Source organism: Sorex araneus, chromosome 4 (assembly GCF_027595985.1).
Source record: "Sorex araneus isolate mSorAra2 chromosome 4, mSorAra2.pri, whole genome shotgun sequence".
Lineage (NCBI taxonomy): Eukaryota > Metazoa > Chordata > Mammalia > Eulipotyphla > Soricidae > Sorex > Sorex araneus.
The window spans coordinates 61,211,909-61,231,170 of NC_073305.1; the positions used below are offsets into that span (position 1 = coordinate 61,211,909).

Here is a 19,262-nt window from a genome sequence, read left to right on the forward strand (position 1 = left end):
GACCACTGCTTGAGAGGCTCCTCATCCCCCAACCCACTTTCCCAATTTTTTTTTTGCCTCTTCCATTTGCAAAGTATACATGTGAAATGAGGCTTGGATAGATGCCATTGGCACTCCAAACCTTGATTTCTTGTATTATTGTAATAATAATAGCTATATAATCCGACAATATCTAATGGTTAAAAAGAATGAACTGTAATAGTCAGAATCTGGTAACAATCCAAGTGTGCCTGAGAACAGATGACTGGCTAAAGGAACAAGGTTACATCTACACAGTGGAATACTATGCAGCTGTTAGAAAAAATGAAATCATGAAATTTGCTTATAAATGGATGGACATGGTGAGTATCATGCTGAGAGAAATGAGTCAGAAGGAGAAGGACAGACATAGAATGACTGCATTCATTTGTGGGATATAAAAATAAATAATATGAGACTAATATCCAAGGCTAGGGAAAACAGGAGCCAGGGGGACTGGTTAATGGTTGAAAGCTTGCCACAAATGTACGGGGAGCAAAGGGCAGTTAGGATAGAGTAGGGACCAGTATACAGTAATAGTTGGAAATGATCGCTCTGGACAAGAACTGAATGTTCAAAGTAGGTAAAAGTATGATAACTTTTTAGTATTTGTACTGCAAAACCATAATGCCCAAAAGGATGCAGAGAGAGAGAGAGAGAGAGAGAGAGAGAGAGAGAGAGAGAGAGAGAGAGAGAGAGAGAGAGAGAGAGAGGGAGGGAGGGAGGGAGGGAGGGAGGGAAAGAGAAAGAGAAAGAGAAAGAGAAAGAGAAAGAGAAAGAGAAAGAGAAAGAGAAAGAGAGAGACAGAGAAGTGACTACCATAAAGGTAAGCGGGGGTGGGAGGCAGGGGGGAAACTGAGGACAGTGGCAGTGGAAAATGTACACTGGTAAAGGTTGGAACATTTTACTAGTGAAATCCAATCATGAGCAACTTTGTAACTGTGTATCTAACTGTGATTCGGTTAAAAAAAAAAAGAGAGAGAACATATAGAATTTAGCATAATTCCAGGCATATATATTCCCCTTGTTCTGAAAGCCATTGCTTGTGGGAAATTCTTGGTGGACATCTCTGAGTCTTTCATAGCACCCACTTCCTATTCATTCCAATACTGCTGGGCACTGTCATGTTGCCCAGTTCTCTTCGCCTCCTCTCCTCCACTGCAATATTCTATTCTGAGAAGAGACCTACCTAACCTTCTAACAATGTCTTATCTTCCTCGGGACACATTTTTTTTTTTGCCAGAAACACTTCACTTTTTCTTTAACTAAACATTAACTTGGAGTGAAAGAAAAACACGGGCTGAGCAGAGATTCCACCATTCTTTTAAATGTTGGAAATCCTTCACTCATGAAGCCGAGTTTTTTTCCATGAGAGTCTGTCTTCTACCTGTCAGCTAGAGTCTTCAACAGAGGAAAAATACAGAGTAGGTCCTCTTGCCTTGTGGCCATTTGAATTCAAGCAAAATGACCAAGTTTGGATTCAGAGATTTAAACTATTTTCCCCTCCCCTCCCCCTCTTTCTAAGAAAGTTATCTGTATCGCATTTGGCCCAGGGTACTGTTAAAGCTTGGAACACTCAAGAACGCAGACTTAGGAATAACTTTAAAAGAAGTAGCTCTCTCACCCTCGTGAGACTGAGCCGCTGGCTCTCGGACAGCAAACCTTTTGGGAAAGTGCCAGACTTGTCACCATGCTTAAAGAGTTCACAGGAGAACGCAGGCATTTTCAGAGGGGATTGAATGAAATGTGTAACAGGTAACCGCTGTGTGGCTCTACTTACTTCTTGCCATTTGTCTGTCCGCCAAGAGTAGCGAGGACAGGGAGGGCCCTGGCAGGCCCGCTCTGACTCCGGCCGGGTGTACAGGTTACAGTCCGTCTCTCTGGCTATTTTGTGTGTCCCCATCTGACAGCTCACATTCCTCCGCTGCATGCCTTGGCCACAGGACACAGAGCACTAAGAAGACAAGAGTAGGTAAGTGGGAGCTTTGGGTCATTTGGGGATGAGGGGATGGCAAGAGTCACAGAGATGGGAGACCTGTTGCTAATCCAAAGACTTTCACTATTATCACAAGGCTTCCTGATTTCCAGTGACCGGGACCCGAGACAATGTGTGGTATCTGGGAACTCATTGTCTATCAATGCTGACCAAGGAAGGCACTCGAGTTCTCGAAATCTCTGAAGTTAACAAAGCTCTTGAAGGATTGGGAGAGATTATTATGAAACAGTTTGCACAACTTAGAAATAGTGATGCCAAGAGAAATTAAAATCCCAGTGATTTCTGTATTAGAGGGCTCAAAATTCTTAAAAATACTGTAAAAAAAATTCTTAGCAGATTAAAAATAAAATCAACTGAAAATTTTAGGGCCTTATAATTGGAATTATTTTCTTTATTTTCCCCTTTTATTTTTAGGGATAGAGAACATTTTTAATGGGATTCATTGTCTTATGTCCTTCTACCTATTAACAACCTTAGATAACTACATGAAGAATATATGCTGACAAGAGAAAAGAATTTCCTTGAGCATAATGTTTTCAGTTCTTAAGAAATATTGCTAATCAGGCTGAAATGTTGTTGACCAAGTTGCAAAACACAATATTAAAGCTGCAATTAACTTTCCTCTAAATTAATTTTTTAATGGTTTCCTCATTGCTAGGTTTCATAATCTCACTTAGGGGCAAACCAAGAATTATCGTCTTTATTAAGGCTTTGACAGTCAGAAGTGAACAGTAACATTTGATTGGAAAGAACAACATATTTTTACACTTGACTATTAAAAATTATTATCAAGTTTTTCTAATAGCTCAACCTTCATTAATTTGCCTGGTGTTGAGTAAACAAGTTTAACATATATTAAAGCCATGTTCCTAAAAGGAACTCTTCTTAAAGAATAGAATCATGTTATTGATTTTTTTTCATATTAGACAAGAGTCTTGTCCAATTAACCTGTAGCATGATTTATAACACATTAAGCTAATTGAAATTTACAACAAGCAGCACACCAAAATGGATTCGGCTGAATATTAATTTTATTTTCATATTTCACGTGTTAAGAAATTTGGTGCTACTATTAAGAAGGCACCTTGGGGAACCATATCATTTCAAATTATGATTATGAAGTCTTGGTGAATTCAGAGAGATTTTGTGAAGTATTAAATATTCACATCCAAACTAGCTGGAGAGAAGGAAATATTTGGAGGCAAATATTAAACTTACTACTGTTCATGTTTAATTTGATTAATTAAACCTGTGAATAAGTGAATGAGTGTGTGACTCACAAGACACTAGAATTTTATTTTTTTTTTATTTTTTTTTTTAAATTTATTTATTTTTAATTAGAGAATCACCGTGAGGGTACAGTTACAGATTTATACACTTTTGTGCTTATACTTCCCTCATACAAAGTTTGGAACCCATCCCTTCACCAGTGCCCATTCTCCACCACCCGTAAACCCAGTGTCCCTCCCACCCTCCCCAATCCCATCTCCCCCCCACCCCACCCTGCCACTGTGGCAAGGCATTCCCTTCTGTTTTCTCTCTCTAATTAGCTGTTGTGGTTAAGACACTAGAATTTTAAAGTAATTAAGTCCTAGGTAGATTATGATGGTTCCTCGGCCACAGTGATAACCTTATCTACACAGATAAACATTTAATGCTCATAAGAGTTACATGCATGATTCCCATTGATTATACTGGAATGGATGAATTGTAACTAGAGAAAATTGCCACACAAATTACAGAAATGTTCAAACACCATGATAGTTGACAAAAAAAATGTGCAGAATAATCAAAACCCTCTATTTGAATTTAGGGTCCTAAATATAAAAGTAGTATGTTTCTGGGAATAATATGGATTCAAATGGAAATACAAAGAAAGAATCCTATTGATTAATTTAACAAACTTTAGTTTGGCATAGTTTATATTTATTACAGACCTCATAACTCTTTTATAATCGAAAGGAAAATAAAATATCTTAAATAATTTTAAGTATATAATACAAAACAAGGCTTAATTTTGATGTGCTCATTAATGAATAAATGATATGGTTCAATGAGCACAAAGTATTAAGAATCATAAATTTCCAACATTAGAAACTTACTTCCTATAGCAACTTTCAATAACATAACATTTTAGATGACAAAGAAGGCTTATTTATATAATACATTCTCAGTGAAAGTCAGTTTTGAACTGACACCTTCAAAAGTAATATCTTGACTTAAATGTGCATCAAGGTAACAGCTCTCCCTTTCCTAATACTGCATTTCTAGTATCTTCAAAAGGAAGTGCACTGTATCACAGTTCCCTCTGAATGTTCAGCTTCTCTTCCTGTGCACTCTCCAGGGAGGCCAACATTTGCATAGAGAGCCAGCCAGGCTTGCTTGGTGAATTCAGAGAAGATTTGTGCAGAAACCCCATGAATAAAACAACTTCTGAAAGACCTCTGCATGACCCCAGAGGTCGTGATGTTGTAGTGTGTGCACGTGTGCATGCTTAATTCTCCTTGTTCGTTCAGTCCATCTTTTCATTAGTTTGCAGACAAAAAGGCTGAACAATCTCTACTAATGTGTTCCACCCACAGCCATCGTTCCAGCCTGACAGTCTATTTGCGCAGGTTTGAAAGTATATGTTTTTAGTTCTGAATTACAGAGCTGGGAGCTACGTTTTATCTCTCTGTGCTCCCTCATAAGCAACGTTCATCGGCAGAACTTACCACTCAGAGGTGGACCTCAAAGCTTATTTCCATAGATTGAACCTCCATGGGACTTCTGCTTGGGAAATTAAGCACTTGAAAATCTGGAAATAATTTTATATACTTTTTCCAGTCTTACTGCTGAAATTATGGTAGTGGTATATTTAAAAAAGTGATTGGGTTGAAAAGAACTATATAAACCAGCTTTTATAAATAATGGTGAAGATAATAATTGTAAAAACTCAACAACTGTGCACAATGCCTCTCTCCTAAGTTTCTCAAACAAATTATATTTTCTTGGCAGGGACTGACCTGTGCATTGTTAGAAGATTAGCAGCATCCCTGGCCTCTATCCACTAAATGTCAGTAGTATTTTTCTCCCCAGAAAGTTGTGATGACCCAAACTATCTCCATGCATTGCCAAATATATCAAAAGCTACAAAATTCCCATTCCTACCTGCTTCCAGCTAGAGAGTTTGTTCTATGCTATGCATATTACACAATCTTATATACTTCCTAAAATACCTTTTAGGCAGACAAACCACAAATAAAGCAAAGAACAGAGGAACAGAGATGATCACACAAACTCAAGCATAAACAAAATTAAAACAGTCTAAGTACATCTGTCCCAGGCAATATACTGCAGCTACTGTGAGTTAAAATTTGACCTTCGGCTTTGAAAAGCTGATGGTGAAAATCTGATGCCATCTCTTGTACATTGCAAATGAGGATATGGGTGAGAAATCTCTACTCAAACAACCTAGCCTCAGTGCTTATGGTTCAAAGACGAACAACACAAACAGCACAAATTACTAACTCGACTCTATTTTTCACCATGTATATATGGTTTCCTGGATATCTCAAAGGACACATTACTGATAGGGCATCTATTCCATTAAATACCAAAGAGCACTTCAGTATGAGAAGCACAACGAAGATGCTCTCATTTTAATCACAAGAAAAGTCCCAACTAAAGATGGTAGGTAGGCTCATAAAGCAATTTGTCATGTTTCCATTTTGATATTAACACTGAAAGGGCTTTTACAAATAATTATAGTGGTAACTTAGTCCTATACTAAGTACCTCCTGGTTGGGGAGTTATTTTTAAAAACACTTTTCTACTTCTAAAGAAATACAATGAATAACATAAAAAAGATGTCATTAAATCAGAGACACCACTGGTTGCAAGACATGACATTGTATTTTGTATCACTAAGCAAGAAAACAAGGACAATTACTTAAATCACGTCATTTGTATACTAGTGAGATTCATCCAAACCACAAAGACACTAAAGTGTGACAAAAAGACTAAAAGTGAAAATCTGGATTTGATGGGTGAATGAACTTGAATGAACTCATGATTGATATGACAGTCAAGTGGTACTTTCATTCTATCTGATCATTTCTTCTATTTTGATCTTAACTTAAAAAAAGTTTCTTTAGGAGAAGGGTGAATTATAATTTTATTCCATTGTTGATTTCATATGGGAAAGCAGGGTCTTGATGTTTATCAAGCTGAGTCAAGAATTTGATGCTCATTGGGGCCGGAGCGATAGCACAGTGGGTAGGGCGTTTGCCTTGCACGAGGCCGACCCGGGTTCGATCCCCAGCATCCCATATGGTCCCCCGAGCACTGCCAGGAGTAATTCCTGAGTGCAGAACCAGGAGGAACCCCTGAGCATCGCTGGGTGTGACCCAAAAAGCAAAAAAAAAAAAAAAAGAATTTGATGCTCATATTTGCTTTAAAATTTAAAAAGCATTCCTTAGTTCTTGATCAAATATCCCTACACAAACTGAACATGGACTTTTGAACCAAGCTTCTTTAAAAGTTAAAGGAAAGTGATTTGCAATATTGTAAATTTTTCTTTACAAATTCATCATTCTTAAAATATGTAGAATTGAAACTTACTTTAAATCTCAAAACAGAATTTGAGGGACTATAAAAATGATCATGACTGTACAGTATCCTATCCCAACATTCTGTTTTTTATTATTAAACTTTTGGACATGATGAAAAATTAGACTAATTATTCTTCCTACCTTGAAGACAGGATGATTAGAACATAGCTATAAGCAGACAACAGAAGGACCAGACATAAAATCTTCTAAATATCATTGCAAATGGGTAATCATTACTCTTCTTTAAAACTGCTGCCTTAAGGATATTCCTGTTTACTAGCAGATCATTACTAAGCCAATAATCTTTAATCGTGAAGACCATCTTTCTGCATCCAACAATGCATCTGATTATTTTGAGATATACTTCTAAACTGCACAAATTTAATTTTACCAATGCAGCTCCACATCTTACTGGCTTTTATAAATCATTTTTGCAAATCAAATCAGGGCATTATAAATCTGGCCATGGACTATTAAATAACTGTTCTTACTTGCATTTTTAACAAAGGTTACTTGATTTTTATAAGCAATCATGTTAAACAGGCACAGTCTTTTCTGTAGCAGGCTTACTGATAATTTTATTACCTAATGTGCAAAAAAGAAAACCCGACCAACCAAAAAAATAGAAAACCTACCTCCCAGCTCTGTGACATATATTGGACTTCCCATCCTGATCATAGGGCACTGGAGTAAAACTTTGAGTTTATCAATAAATAGTAAAAGATTCTTTTAATAGTCTTTTTACTGAATTAATGAGCCCTTTAAACTAAGCATCTTTTACATGCTCTAAAACCTAATATTAGAGCAAAATGTAAAGAGATAAGAAGAGATCAAGGAACATAAAGAAAAATGACAGAGCATAGAGTCTGCAAGAAGGCAAGCTAATTAGTGTGCTCTCTTAAATAATATTAGCTGCAGCTGTTTACATGCCTAGACCTCTCCCCTCCCCCCAGTCTGCCCTCCCCCCCAAAAAATGGCTGCAAGTTACAGATGACAGTAGACACTTAGACAAGCCATTCAAGATTGCTTTCAGGAAATTTGCCTTGAGATCTGATTCCCCAAGGAAGGCAGAGGAGCATTGATTTGACTGTTAAAACAAAGCCAAAACATGATTATTATGGGGAGATCTTGAAGAAGAATGAGGTTCCCCATTCCTGGAACATGATGCAGGTTGTGTTTTACATTTTTGTGGAAAGAGGTTTGGCTGGGAGTTGTTGGAGACAGCGACGCTAGCTCAGAGTACTGAGATAAAGTTATGTTTCTAGAGAAAATTTCCATTAGTTATATTAAAGTGGAGGATTCCAAATCCTTCCCAGGTTTATACAGTTGCTTATAGTTCCTTCCGGAAGAGTCAGTTCTGGAAGTGGTCAACCTTGGGCCCAGTTCTGTATTGCTTGTAAGGAGCTGCGTCTGCATGCTTCTCCAGCACATGGGAGAAACGCCTTTCACTAAAAACCTCACTGACTCACTGCCGAGAAGCAGTAGTATTAAATAGAGCATATGCGAAAATAAATTGAGCCTTATTGCTTTTTAATAAGCACTTTCAACCAAGCCGAAAAAGCACACCATAGAGTGATGAGATCAACTCTCAGGCTGAGATGTGACTTCGATCCACACACCAATCGTTTATAAGTAAACATAAGCTTCACAGTTCTTTCTTGAATTCAACAAAGAAACCATTGCTTCCTGTTCCTGTCTAGATTACCAACTAGTTAGAATTAGTGAGGTCTGACTATAATCAATTTTGGGGGTACATGTTACCCTTTACTATCTGGTCACACATGACACTCATCCAAACAATTACTCCTTACAACCTATTAGATTTAAGATCCCAAAGCTAAGAACTTGGCGTTCATGATTGCATTAAATCCTCATAAGAACTATATAAAGTCGGCCCAGGAAGGCTAACTGAACAAATCATCCAAGGTCAGACAGTTAGAAGGTGACAGAGAATTTCCAGTCTGTGCTCCAATTCTGTTGTGAACAAGCAAATGGGCAGAGAAACAGTCCCTAATACTTTATGCAGACAGCTCTTTAAGAACCTCAAAGGTGGGCCAAAACAATATAGCAGGTAAGGAGATCGTCTTGCATGCAGCCAAGTCAAGTTTGACACCTGGTACCCTATTTAGTCCCTTGAGCCCAACAAGAGTGACTCTTGAGTGCAGCGTCAGGAGTAAGCTCTGAGCACAGCTGAATGTGCCACCAAACCAAAGCACAAACCAAAGCAAAGGTAAATGCATGCTTAATTCCTTCCAAGTGAACGTAGCCAACCTACATCAATCTGATTTAGTGCATTTTGAGCTGTCAGTGATATTCAAAATGACATTCACTGGTGAACCATTGAAAAGACTCTCTGCATGAGACTCTGACATGTAGATCTACTACCACTTAGTGCCATGTGCCAAGGGCTAAAGTCACTTGCCAAGGTGTCCCAGCTAATAAATATCTTGACAGAAAGACTGTTCCCTCCCTGTCCCCAAACTCCCCTCGGAGAAACTCAAACCATGCAGAGAAACACAGGCCAATGCTATTGTCAGGCGCAGGGCCAAAGGTAAGTTAGCAGTGGTAGAGAAGCATCGCTCACCTGACTCCAGGGGCCAGCCTTCCATTTGGGGCATCTTCCTCCTCGGCACTTTCTATGCCCATCTGGCTTAGCAAGGTGCTTACAGTAATCACTTTCTAAATGACTTCCATCTTTTGACATGCAGTAAACATTTCGTTGTTTATGCCCTCGACCACAAGAGACAGAACACTGCAATATAAAGCAATGGCAAGGTTGTTGCGGGTGTCTTTATTTTTTTTAATTACATGGAGTTTGATAAACACCTATGTGGTAATATTTTAATATCATGCTTATGAAGAGTTATTATCTCCCACCCTCCCTTCAACCCATCCCCAGCTTCCACTCCCATTTAGGATAATTATTTGAAAGCTAAACAGAAATAGAATGCAGGATTGGGGAAAACATAGCAGCATTCCAACAGCCATTCCATCTGACACATCAGGGTTATCTTGAGAGTGAAGGTAAGTCTTGGTAATTCAGATTAATAAATTAAGTCCAGAAGGGCCAGAGAGCTAGCACAGCAGGCAGTCAACCTGACATGTGGCTAACCCAGGCTTGATCCACGGTAGAACTTCACTTTAGCACTGTTGTTCATCGATTTGCTCAAGTGAGCACCAGTAACGTCTCCATTGTGAGACTTGTTGTTATGGTTTTGGAATATCAAATATGCTACGGGTAGCCTTGCCAGGCTCTGCTGTGCGGGCAGGATACTCTCGGTAGCTTGCCGGGCTTCCTGAGAGGGACTAAGGAATTGAACTTGGGTTGGCCACGTGCAAGGCAAATGCCCTACCCGCTGTGCTATGATCCCCAGTATCCAATAGAATCTCACAAGCCTGCCAAGAATGATCCTTGAGTGCCAAGCTGGGAGAAAGCTGAGCAAGCTGAGTGTGGTCATGTGTAGACTCAAACCCAATAAAGTCCATGAACATGAAATTCCCATGAAATTATGATTCATGAAATTATTATTTATATAAATCTTACTATGAAATATTAAGAATTTCTTTGCACATGACACTCCATGCAATGTCTGATCAAGGTATTTCTTCAACAAAATACTTGTACTTTGAATAAAGATGCATTTCCAAAATGTACTTGCGTACAAATTCCTAATTAAGTGATTTAAGGTGACTCTGCTACATTTGGTGGAGGATAAATGTTCATTTCCCTAGTCCATTGGGAATGAGTGAAAAAGGCTTAGCTTCTTATGTTAGAAAAGGAAGGTAAACTAGCAGGTAAATCTGTGCCAATTTTGAAGGGAAACATTACCTTTCAACTTTGATCTACAGATTCACTGAACTGTTTTAAATGTGACCTTGTCTGACCACATCTAAGAAACTTGACTTTGATTTCAGATTGGGTTTCTCAGAAAGATTTAGAAACCAAGTGCACATGAAGTGAGGACAAAAATTTGATATGACAGCTTTTTGTAAGATGGCAAGAGGCTGGCCCCAGTGACTGTGCTCAGATATTTCTGTGTGTGGCTCATTAGTGATTACAGAAGTCATTACCACTTGGATCAAAAATTTGCTGGCTAAGATTTTTCAAGACACATTATTTCCCAATATAACATTCTTTTTTTTAGGGAACTGAGTTTAGGAATGATAAATAAAATATGAAAACATAATTAAAACAGATTTCAAGTGTTATTTCCTTCCAGCCAATGTTCCTATTTTTCCCACCTTATGATTTTGTTAAATTAACAAATCACCATTAATGCCTCATAAATAACACGAAGTAAAATAAAGTGCATACCCTAATTTGATTCAACACTATCGCCAAAATAGGCTCTGTTATTCTATTTATAAATATGCTAGTATGTTTTACTTTTAGCAAGCACAAATCATTAAAAAAATTCAATAGTAACTGATACAGAAATTTTAAATATGTTCATTAATAGATTTGGTTGAAAGGTTTTACTTTAGGAGACAGAAATTATTTTCACATGAGCTTTCATTTTATAAGCACTTGATGTGGAATAGTTCTTATAATTATGTTAATAGAGTATGCAATGTGGAAGGAAGGACCCTAATTTGAATATCTATACAAAAACAAAGATATCCATCATTTAATCTGCAGTATTGTCATCTCTATATATTAAAGATTTTGGGAAAAAATTCTAGAAAAATTTCTTAAATGCAATTAGTAGGAATATCTTTAAAGTCTCTCAAAGTGGTCTAAAAACTTGAGTGCAGATGATTTCTAAGATAAGTGACTATTAGCTACTCATGGCATATTCGATATGCCAAAAACAGTAGCAACAAGACTCACAATGGAGACGTTATTGGTGCCCACTAGAGCAAATTGATGAACAACGGGACAATAGTGCTACAGTGCTACTGACAAGAAAGTGATACATAGGAATAATTTGTTTTTCCTATCACAATTTTCATTTGTTTATTCAACAATATCAAATATGCTACGGGTAGACTTTTATATTTATATTTATATAATTAAACATTTATGAACTACCCATTAAGTTCCAGGAATTAGGCAACACTGTGGAAATACTATGATGAATAAAACCAACCTGATCTCTCCCACATGGCGTTTACACCAGGGAGGGAGCACACATTAACCAAAGGACAACAAAGACAAACATGTCCTGATTAATTGAGAGGAGTGCGATGAAGGCGATGAGCTAAAATTGTTGAACCTCAGAAGCAGGCTGACATATTTAAACTTAATCCTGTATGTGATGAAAAGTCACAAAAGAGTTTAAAATCTAACATTTATTTCAAAAATATTATTTTGCTTTCTAAATGAAGACTGAGTAGGAATACTATGAGTGGAAACAAGAAAACCATACTAAAAGTAAGTGTAACTGTGCAGGTAAGAAGTCACAGTGACTTAGTTTAGGGTCTAGAGGGTTAGGGTGGGGACGTTGGGGGATATCCGTTGATGCAAAAATGATAGAACTTGAACCAGCTACTGGTTGGAGGGGAGAGGCCAGAGTTAGAGATGACTCCCAGATTCTGGTATGGGAACAATAGAATTTTCTATCACAATTTATATTTGCTGGATACACAGTGATGACATTTCTTGAGATAGAAGAAAATTGATTAAAAATATATTTATAGGAAATAGGTTAGAAGGATATGGATGTATAGCATATATTTCATTTGTTCAATTTGGCTAAAGAAACAGACATAATCAAAGTAATCAAATGAACTTAGAGTAGGTCTATCCTTAGGGATAGTAATTTCAATATACAATCAATCCAATAAACTGCCCCTTCATTCAGAGAATGAAAGTGAAATGATGTGAAAACTGATTCGTAATGTGCATCAGTCACGGGCAGAGACGGAATGAAGGTAGGCAGTGGTCTACAGAGGTGGTGGAAAAAGCACATTTTCACATTCCATGGTAGGCATGGCTCTAATATTTTAGAAGCATTATCTTATTTAATAATTCCAATGGTAATAGTGATAGGTACTATTGTTAGACACTGTTGGTTTTTTTTAAATGACGTACCCAATGTGTTATATATACCTCTTCTCACCTGATTATAACACAAGAGGGCAGATGTCTATAAAGGAACAGTGAAAACAATTAAATTATCAAGATCATTGACAATCTGTGAGACAAGAACTATGATTGCCATGAAATGAAAAGAGATGAAGTAATTTCTAAGGCATGTGATGCCTTAAAAAATTAATATCTCAGTTTGTCACATCCTATCCACTACATATGCATTTTTCTTATTTGGAGACTGGCTTAGAAAAAAATGGAATGCAACACTTCATGATTCACTCCGCACTATTTTGCCTAAAATTATTAGGATCTTAAAGCAATTAAGAAATTCTCAAGGTATCTAATCTGAGAGTAATCACTTTTCATTTTGTATTTTCTTGCCTGCAAGTGAAGAAAAGCAGTTGTCTGTGGAAAATCTCATATCTAACTTTAGGTTTATTGTGTAACTGTATCTAAAGGTCCATTATGACTTTATAGAGAAGGTGACATTTTGATAATCAAATAAATATGAATTTCAGCTCTTACATTCTAAGGGAAATTTCCATCTGATCATTTCCACTTCTTTCCCAGGCCCTGACATTTGCACCAACATGCATCACTGCTATACAATACTTAAACTCAATGCGTCACCTAATAACATGCTTTTTATTGGCTGAATATCTGAAGTTTCTTTCCCTAGGGAATATTTAATTCATTAAATTTGCAGCTAAAATAGTCTCCTGTTAGCCAATAGGACTGTGACTGTTTTCCTCTGAGGAAACAACCCAACAGTTTAAGGGAATCATTTCCCACACTAATTCCCAACTTTCAAGAAAATTCCCAAATAATACAATTTCTGCTGAGGAACAGCAGGCAGCATCCCACATGATTAATTTCCAGGCTTTCATTTCTGTAAGGCCTTTCAAAAGGTATGTTTACTGTCGAGTTTTGATCAGATGTTACCCTTAACACTTTTTACTAACTCATGTTTAAGAGTTTGAAATCCTAGCATGAACATCCCTCTGCCTAATCTTGGGGGGTATCCTATATAGACCTTCCACTGTATTCAGTAGCATGGTCTCATAGTCACTGGGAAACCAGCAAGTGACCACTGTGTGTCTAACTCGACAAAAAGACCAAAGACAGAAAGATCTTGACATTTCTGGTGATGCTGAGTCTGCAGAGGACCTGGATATCTAAAGGAAGATAGAGGACTAAAACAGAAGGACTAAGAAGAGAAGTCCGGATGCAAGGAATGTACACTGAATCAATAAAAAAAGAAAGTGGTCTTGACAGAGCTGGGCAATGTTGGGGTGTAGAGGACCCCTGGGAGAGGGGTGGGGGTTTGATATGGGCTGCCTGAGCCATAATGAATGATCGATATGTTAACTGATGGTCGAGAAGCATAGCCTTAACAGAGCATCTGGGTACAGTCCTATACCTATCTTCAAGTGATCTAGGTTCATCAAATTCTGCCTATATGTAGTGCACTATGGAGGATGCACATCAAGTAGTCCATATTTCCAACCACTGGCTTGGAGGAGAGCAAATTAAACATGAGGAAAAACTGAGAGATAAAGTGAAAGGTTATATACTGGGAGCTATGACCAAAATTAAGTAAAGATTTTCCGGATTTAAATGTTTGACAGTGAGGTAGCTAACCATAAGTTTGGAACTGGTAGGCAGAATTCAGTTTTTTTTTTTTTATTCTTTTTTTTTTTTTTTTTGCTTTTTGGGTCACACCCAGCGATGCTCAGGGGTTACTCCTGGCTTTGCACTCAGGAATTACTCCTGGCGGTGCTTGGGGGACCATATGGGATGCCGGGGATCGAACCCGGGTCGGCCGCGTGCAAGGCAAACGCCCTACCCGCTGTGCTATCACTCCGGCCCCCAGAATTCAGTTTTGACATAGGAGACTACTTATTATTACCCAAGGGCTTTTCCAGTGATTTTTATAAAAGAAGAAAATAATATCTAAATTACTTTGTTTTTGAAAAAATAATTCAGTTATTTACTGAATTTTGTTGTATTTTTATAGCAACAAAATCTTGATTCTTTTCTCATTTTTATAAAATTTAAGGTCAAAAGGCTTGGAGCGATAGTACAGTGGGTAGGGCATTGCCTTGCACCAACTTTTCAGCACCCCATATAGTCCCCTGGGCACCTCCAGGAGTGATTCCTGAGCACAGAGCCAGGAGTAAGCCCTCAGCCCTAGCACAGCTGACTGTATCCCCATAACCAAAACCTAGAAATTTAAGGTCAAGTCTCATCTGGAAAATATACCATTTAAAAAGGATGCAATGTATGAGCCTAAGGTCTAGGACTGCTTTTGCCAATTACAGTGATGTACTAATAATTGCATGAGAATCACACCATTGGGAAAGGCACAGGGATACAGCCTCTACCAACTGATCCACTGAAATCCAAAGGTGAGGATACATATAAAGATTTAGGATCAAGTTTCAGAACACTCTCAATGAAAAGTTGGAAAACTACATAGACTTGTCATACATTGCAACTCAGACACCTTTATTTATTATATTCTCCACTGTCGGCAAGTATGAACAGATGAAAACAGCAGCCATAATTGAAGAAGTATACTACAAACTAAGTTACTCTTTATTAAAGATCACAAGGAAAGAATCACCTGGACTCTGAACCACAATGCCAACGCTAAACTGATTTGCTTATAACTAAGAAAGTTATTTAGATCCAAAGAGACCACCTCAAATGCACTTTCACCTTTAGCGAACTAATAACTAGCTTTCACTGAACTCTTACTGTGAGTAGAACATAGGGTCAAAGAGCACTGACTTTTCTCATTTAATCCCAACAGAAACCTTGTGGCTCAAGTTAGAATTCATTTTTATAGATGAGACAGATTTAAAGAGATGACATTGTTTTCCAAGGGCCATGGAACCAAGAAGGAGTAGAGGCTTTAACTATGACATGCCTGATTCCAGAGCCTGTATTTTCTGCCTTTTGCTATAGCAATGAAAGGAACTGAGTAAGAAAACAGATTGCTCCCCACAAATGAGCAGGAAGCCCGGACTTTGAAAAACTGTCTTGTAACACTATGGTAGGGCCTCCTTCCCATGCCTTAGTCTGTCAAGAAGGGTGTTGTCATGCAATGTATTTTACATCTTTAACATCCTGGGAAGACAGACTCTGTGCAAAGGAAATCATGTAAATACAAGGCCACTTTTTGTTCTTAGACAAAGTGATACCATAGGGTAGTCTTAGAGATCTTCCCATATTTATTATCCTTTTGGTGCCTGTCCGATGGTATGTGAACATTTCCATTCATTGGTGAACGGCTCTTTGCATGGTCATGAATGGAAGGTGATTCATTTTGACTTGCCAAATTCGTAAATGGGTCCTATTTCAAGTGTTAATGTAGAGCATCTCAGAGATTATTTCACCCAATAATTCATTTTAGAAATTTAGCCATATAGAGAAGACTTGGGTTTAAGGTTACACAGCAAGGCAGGAGTGCATGCAGAATGATGACGATAAGTTACTGAACAGTGACTAGAAACCAATCTCACTGTAATTTTTGGGCAGGTTCTGCTGTTCTACATGTTGCTCAAGAACCACAGTGAACCACACATTCTGGAGCTTTTCATTTCAAGTCACATATACTCACACAGAGTTAGCATAATGTATAGGGGACTAGACAAGACAGACGCTGGCTTTGAGGGATTGCCAGGGTCAATATGAATGTGAGTGTAACCAAGGGATGGCTGTGAATGAAGCCAGCAACAGCTCACCACAGGGGTGCTTGTCATCAGCTAGTTGTAAAAGGCATCACTTGGGAAGACACAGGTTTTGGAGTCAGACAGACTGAACCTAGAATGGAATGCCATCTGCCATCCTCCCAGGTTAACCTTTCGAGTCAATGAGCTAACCTGTCTCAGCTCATGGCTTTTCTCCTGAAAATGGGAACAACAACAGACTCTTGATTCTTTAGAGTTGTGTCAAAATTGAGATAGGCAGAACTCTTGGTATTTGGGACTGACAGTGTAAAAGTCAATTCTTGTTCACTGTCTTTATTACTATTTCTACTTGGTATTGTCTTTTAGAACATGTTTCCACACATGTTTAAAGGGTGAGTGTATGTGTGTGTATGTGTGTACATATATACATATATATATATTAAACTAAGGATTCTAAGGTTAATTATAGGAATTTTTTGGACAGAAGACTTGGTCTAGCAAAATCTCACCCACATGAACAGGTTAAAGAGTTTTCCTTTCTAAAGGCCCAGTAGAAATCCACAAAGCAGATGCAAATGTTAAAGATTCCTGATTTTCTGTAGTGCCCTTTTCACTTTTTTTTTTAGGTCATTCTTATTAACAGGGTTTCTTGTAACTAGGGAGTGAAAGAAAAATATGAAAAAGAAAGACACAGTTTTATGCTATATTTCTTCTACTCCATCATTTCCTGCTCATTCTTCTATCTCATGAGGGGCTTATATTTCTCAATTTTAATATCATTTCATTGACTGTCCTTTACTTTAAGACTCAACACCCGAGCTAAGGATAGAACACATACTTCCCTGCTAGCTTTGGCTGGACTGTGGGAGTGGACACAGTCCTTTGTCATAAAGCATAACTCCTTAGTGGCAAATGTGAACACATTTGGGTGTGTGTGGGGAGAAGGGGGTGATGGGGCTTCGTACAATACAAGAGTGGCTCTGATCCAGAGCACCAGGGAACCAAAATGACTCAGGAGGAAGGAGAAAAAAAGCTTTGCCAGAAAATAAGGGCTGTAACTTTAGAGCGTAAAGTCAGTGTTGACAGGCCTGCCTGGTGGCTGTTTATGTCCAGGACCACCATGGCACTTATTATCATGAAAAGGAGCTGAGAAAGCCTGAGATTGGCAGGGAACACCATGGAAGAAAGCCAATGCAGGAGTCACGGTCATCCCAGCCGGAAGGGCATTAGGCAATCATTCCATCCCTATTGCTCCCCACACCCGCAGCCTTTGCAATGTTACAAAGGTCTAAGACTTAGGGGAAAAAAGGAACTCAGATTCACATGTCAATTCTTGGGGCACACTTGAAGGTTGCTGTCAGCATTATAACCAAGTAGGTGGCCTTGTATATGCAATACAAGAAAGAAGGCATGGTCAGACAAATATGGCGTACAGTGAGATGTATTCATGCCCCCCACCTCCTATTACCACCAAGGAATCATGAGGCACATGCTTTCCAGTTTTCCCCAAATTTCATAATACCATATTAAGTATAGCATAATAGAAAGTTAACTATTCATATAAAACCCAAATAGGGGCTATTTTTGTTCTGTAAGAGGGTAACTGTTATGTTTTTCTCCCAAGCAAAACAGAAAACAAATTTGAAAAAATGTGCAAGAATAGTATTGGGTGAATTCTGACATGAGCATGTCTAAGAATTTGAAGCATATTATATCACCCAAGCCAGTTATCCCAAGGTAACTTATTCTCCATTCCCAAACATACTGTTTACATTTATAGGATTGCTTTTTTTCCCTTTCAAGATTATATGTGATGATTATTTGTACCTTCAGCAGAATGATATTGGCATTCTTCAGGGAAGAGGTGAAGATATGCAAGGAAAGGACCCAAGTTTTATGCTTGCCCTGAGATTATATATGAAGGCAATCTGGAAGACAAGGTGAGATATTTGCTGAAGGTTTCCTATCCTTAGCTGTCCCAAAGGTGAACAAAAAAATAGTAATTGAAAAAGTTGTAACTACTGGGAACAATGGCCAAAATTTCTTGCCCAACAGTATAAAGTCAGACAATGAGGAACCCCTCTGGAAGAGTCTACTACCCTGGCTCTCTATTAAACCTTTGCTGCTGCTGTATGTTGGACATACTTCTGTCTCTGGGTCTTAATCTGGAACATTGTTCCTCTAGATAGTAACAGAGTTTCTGTCTGTATTTTCTCATATCTCTGTTCTAATGTCACCTTTTTTACCAGAGACCTGTCAGACCTCCTTAAATGCCAGTTCCCATATCTTCTTTCTTGCTATTTTCTATCCATCTTCTCAAATGTATTTTTACCTATAACACTTAGCACTCCCTTTCATAAGGTCTATTTCACCTTTCTATTTATTAGACAGAGGTGAATCCTCACCCATATCTGTACTAGAATGTAAGCTTAATGAACTCCTGGACTTTTGTTCATTTTGTTCACTGCTATATTCCAGGTGGTTAGAGCAATGCTGTTTGATAGAAAACACTGGAACTACTTATGGAACACACAGATGAATGCATGAATGAGTGAATCAATAGTACTGAATACAATCTAGACCCACTGATGTCACAGGAATTCTTAAGGATTAAGCAAAGTCTCTACAATGCTCAGTTCATTGTAAGGACCGAAGACATAACTACTGTGGTCTCCTATCTTCTCTGTCTATTCAGCCCCAAATTAACTAAGTGCCCTTGTGGCTTAACATTTAGCTCAGCACCAAATACTGCACATGGGACATCAAAAAGGAATGTTCTTCTATATTGTGACATAAAAAACAGAAGCTGAAGTTAGAATTTGACACTGTCCTGTCCTTTCCATGTGAACTGTCCTCACATGGAAAGTTCATCTCTAAGGCACTGGCACCAGTGAATAACTGATTGTCACCTAACATTGTTTTTTCCT

The 19,262-nt window shown here is 38.1% G+C and overlaps 1 protein-coding gene across 1 annotated transcript in view; it reads right to left on the minus strand.

Annotated features, from left to right (window-relative positions):
- Positions 1 to 19,262, minus strand: part of ADAMTS9 (ADAM metallopeptidase with thrombospondin type 1 motif 9) — a 182,776-nt gene that overhangs the window by 39,663 nt on the left and 123,851 nt on the right. The window contains exons 29-30 of the mRNA XM_004612779.2: positions 9,191 to 9,358; positions 1,799 to 1,972 (exon numbers count right to left, since the gene is read on the minus strand). Coding sequence (XP_004612836.2) covers positions 1,799 to 1,972; positions 9,191 to 9,358 — 342 coding nt within the window. The remainder of the gene's footprint in view (positions 1 to 1,798; positions 1,973 to 9,190; positions 9,359 to 19,262) is intronic.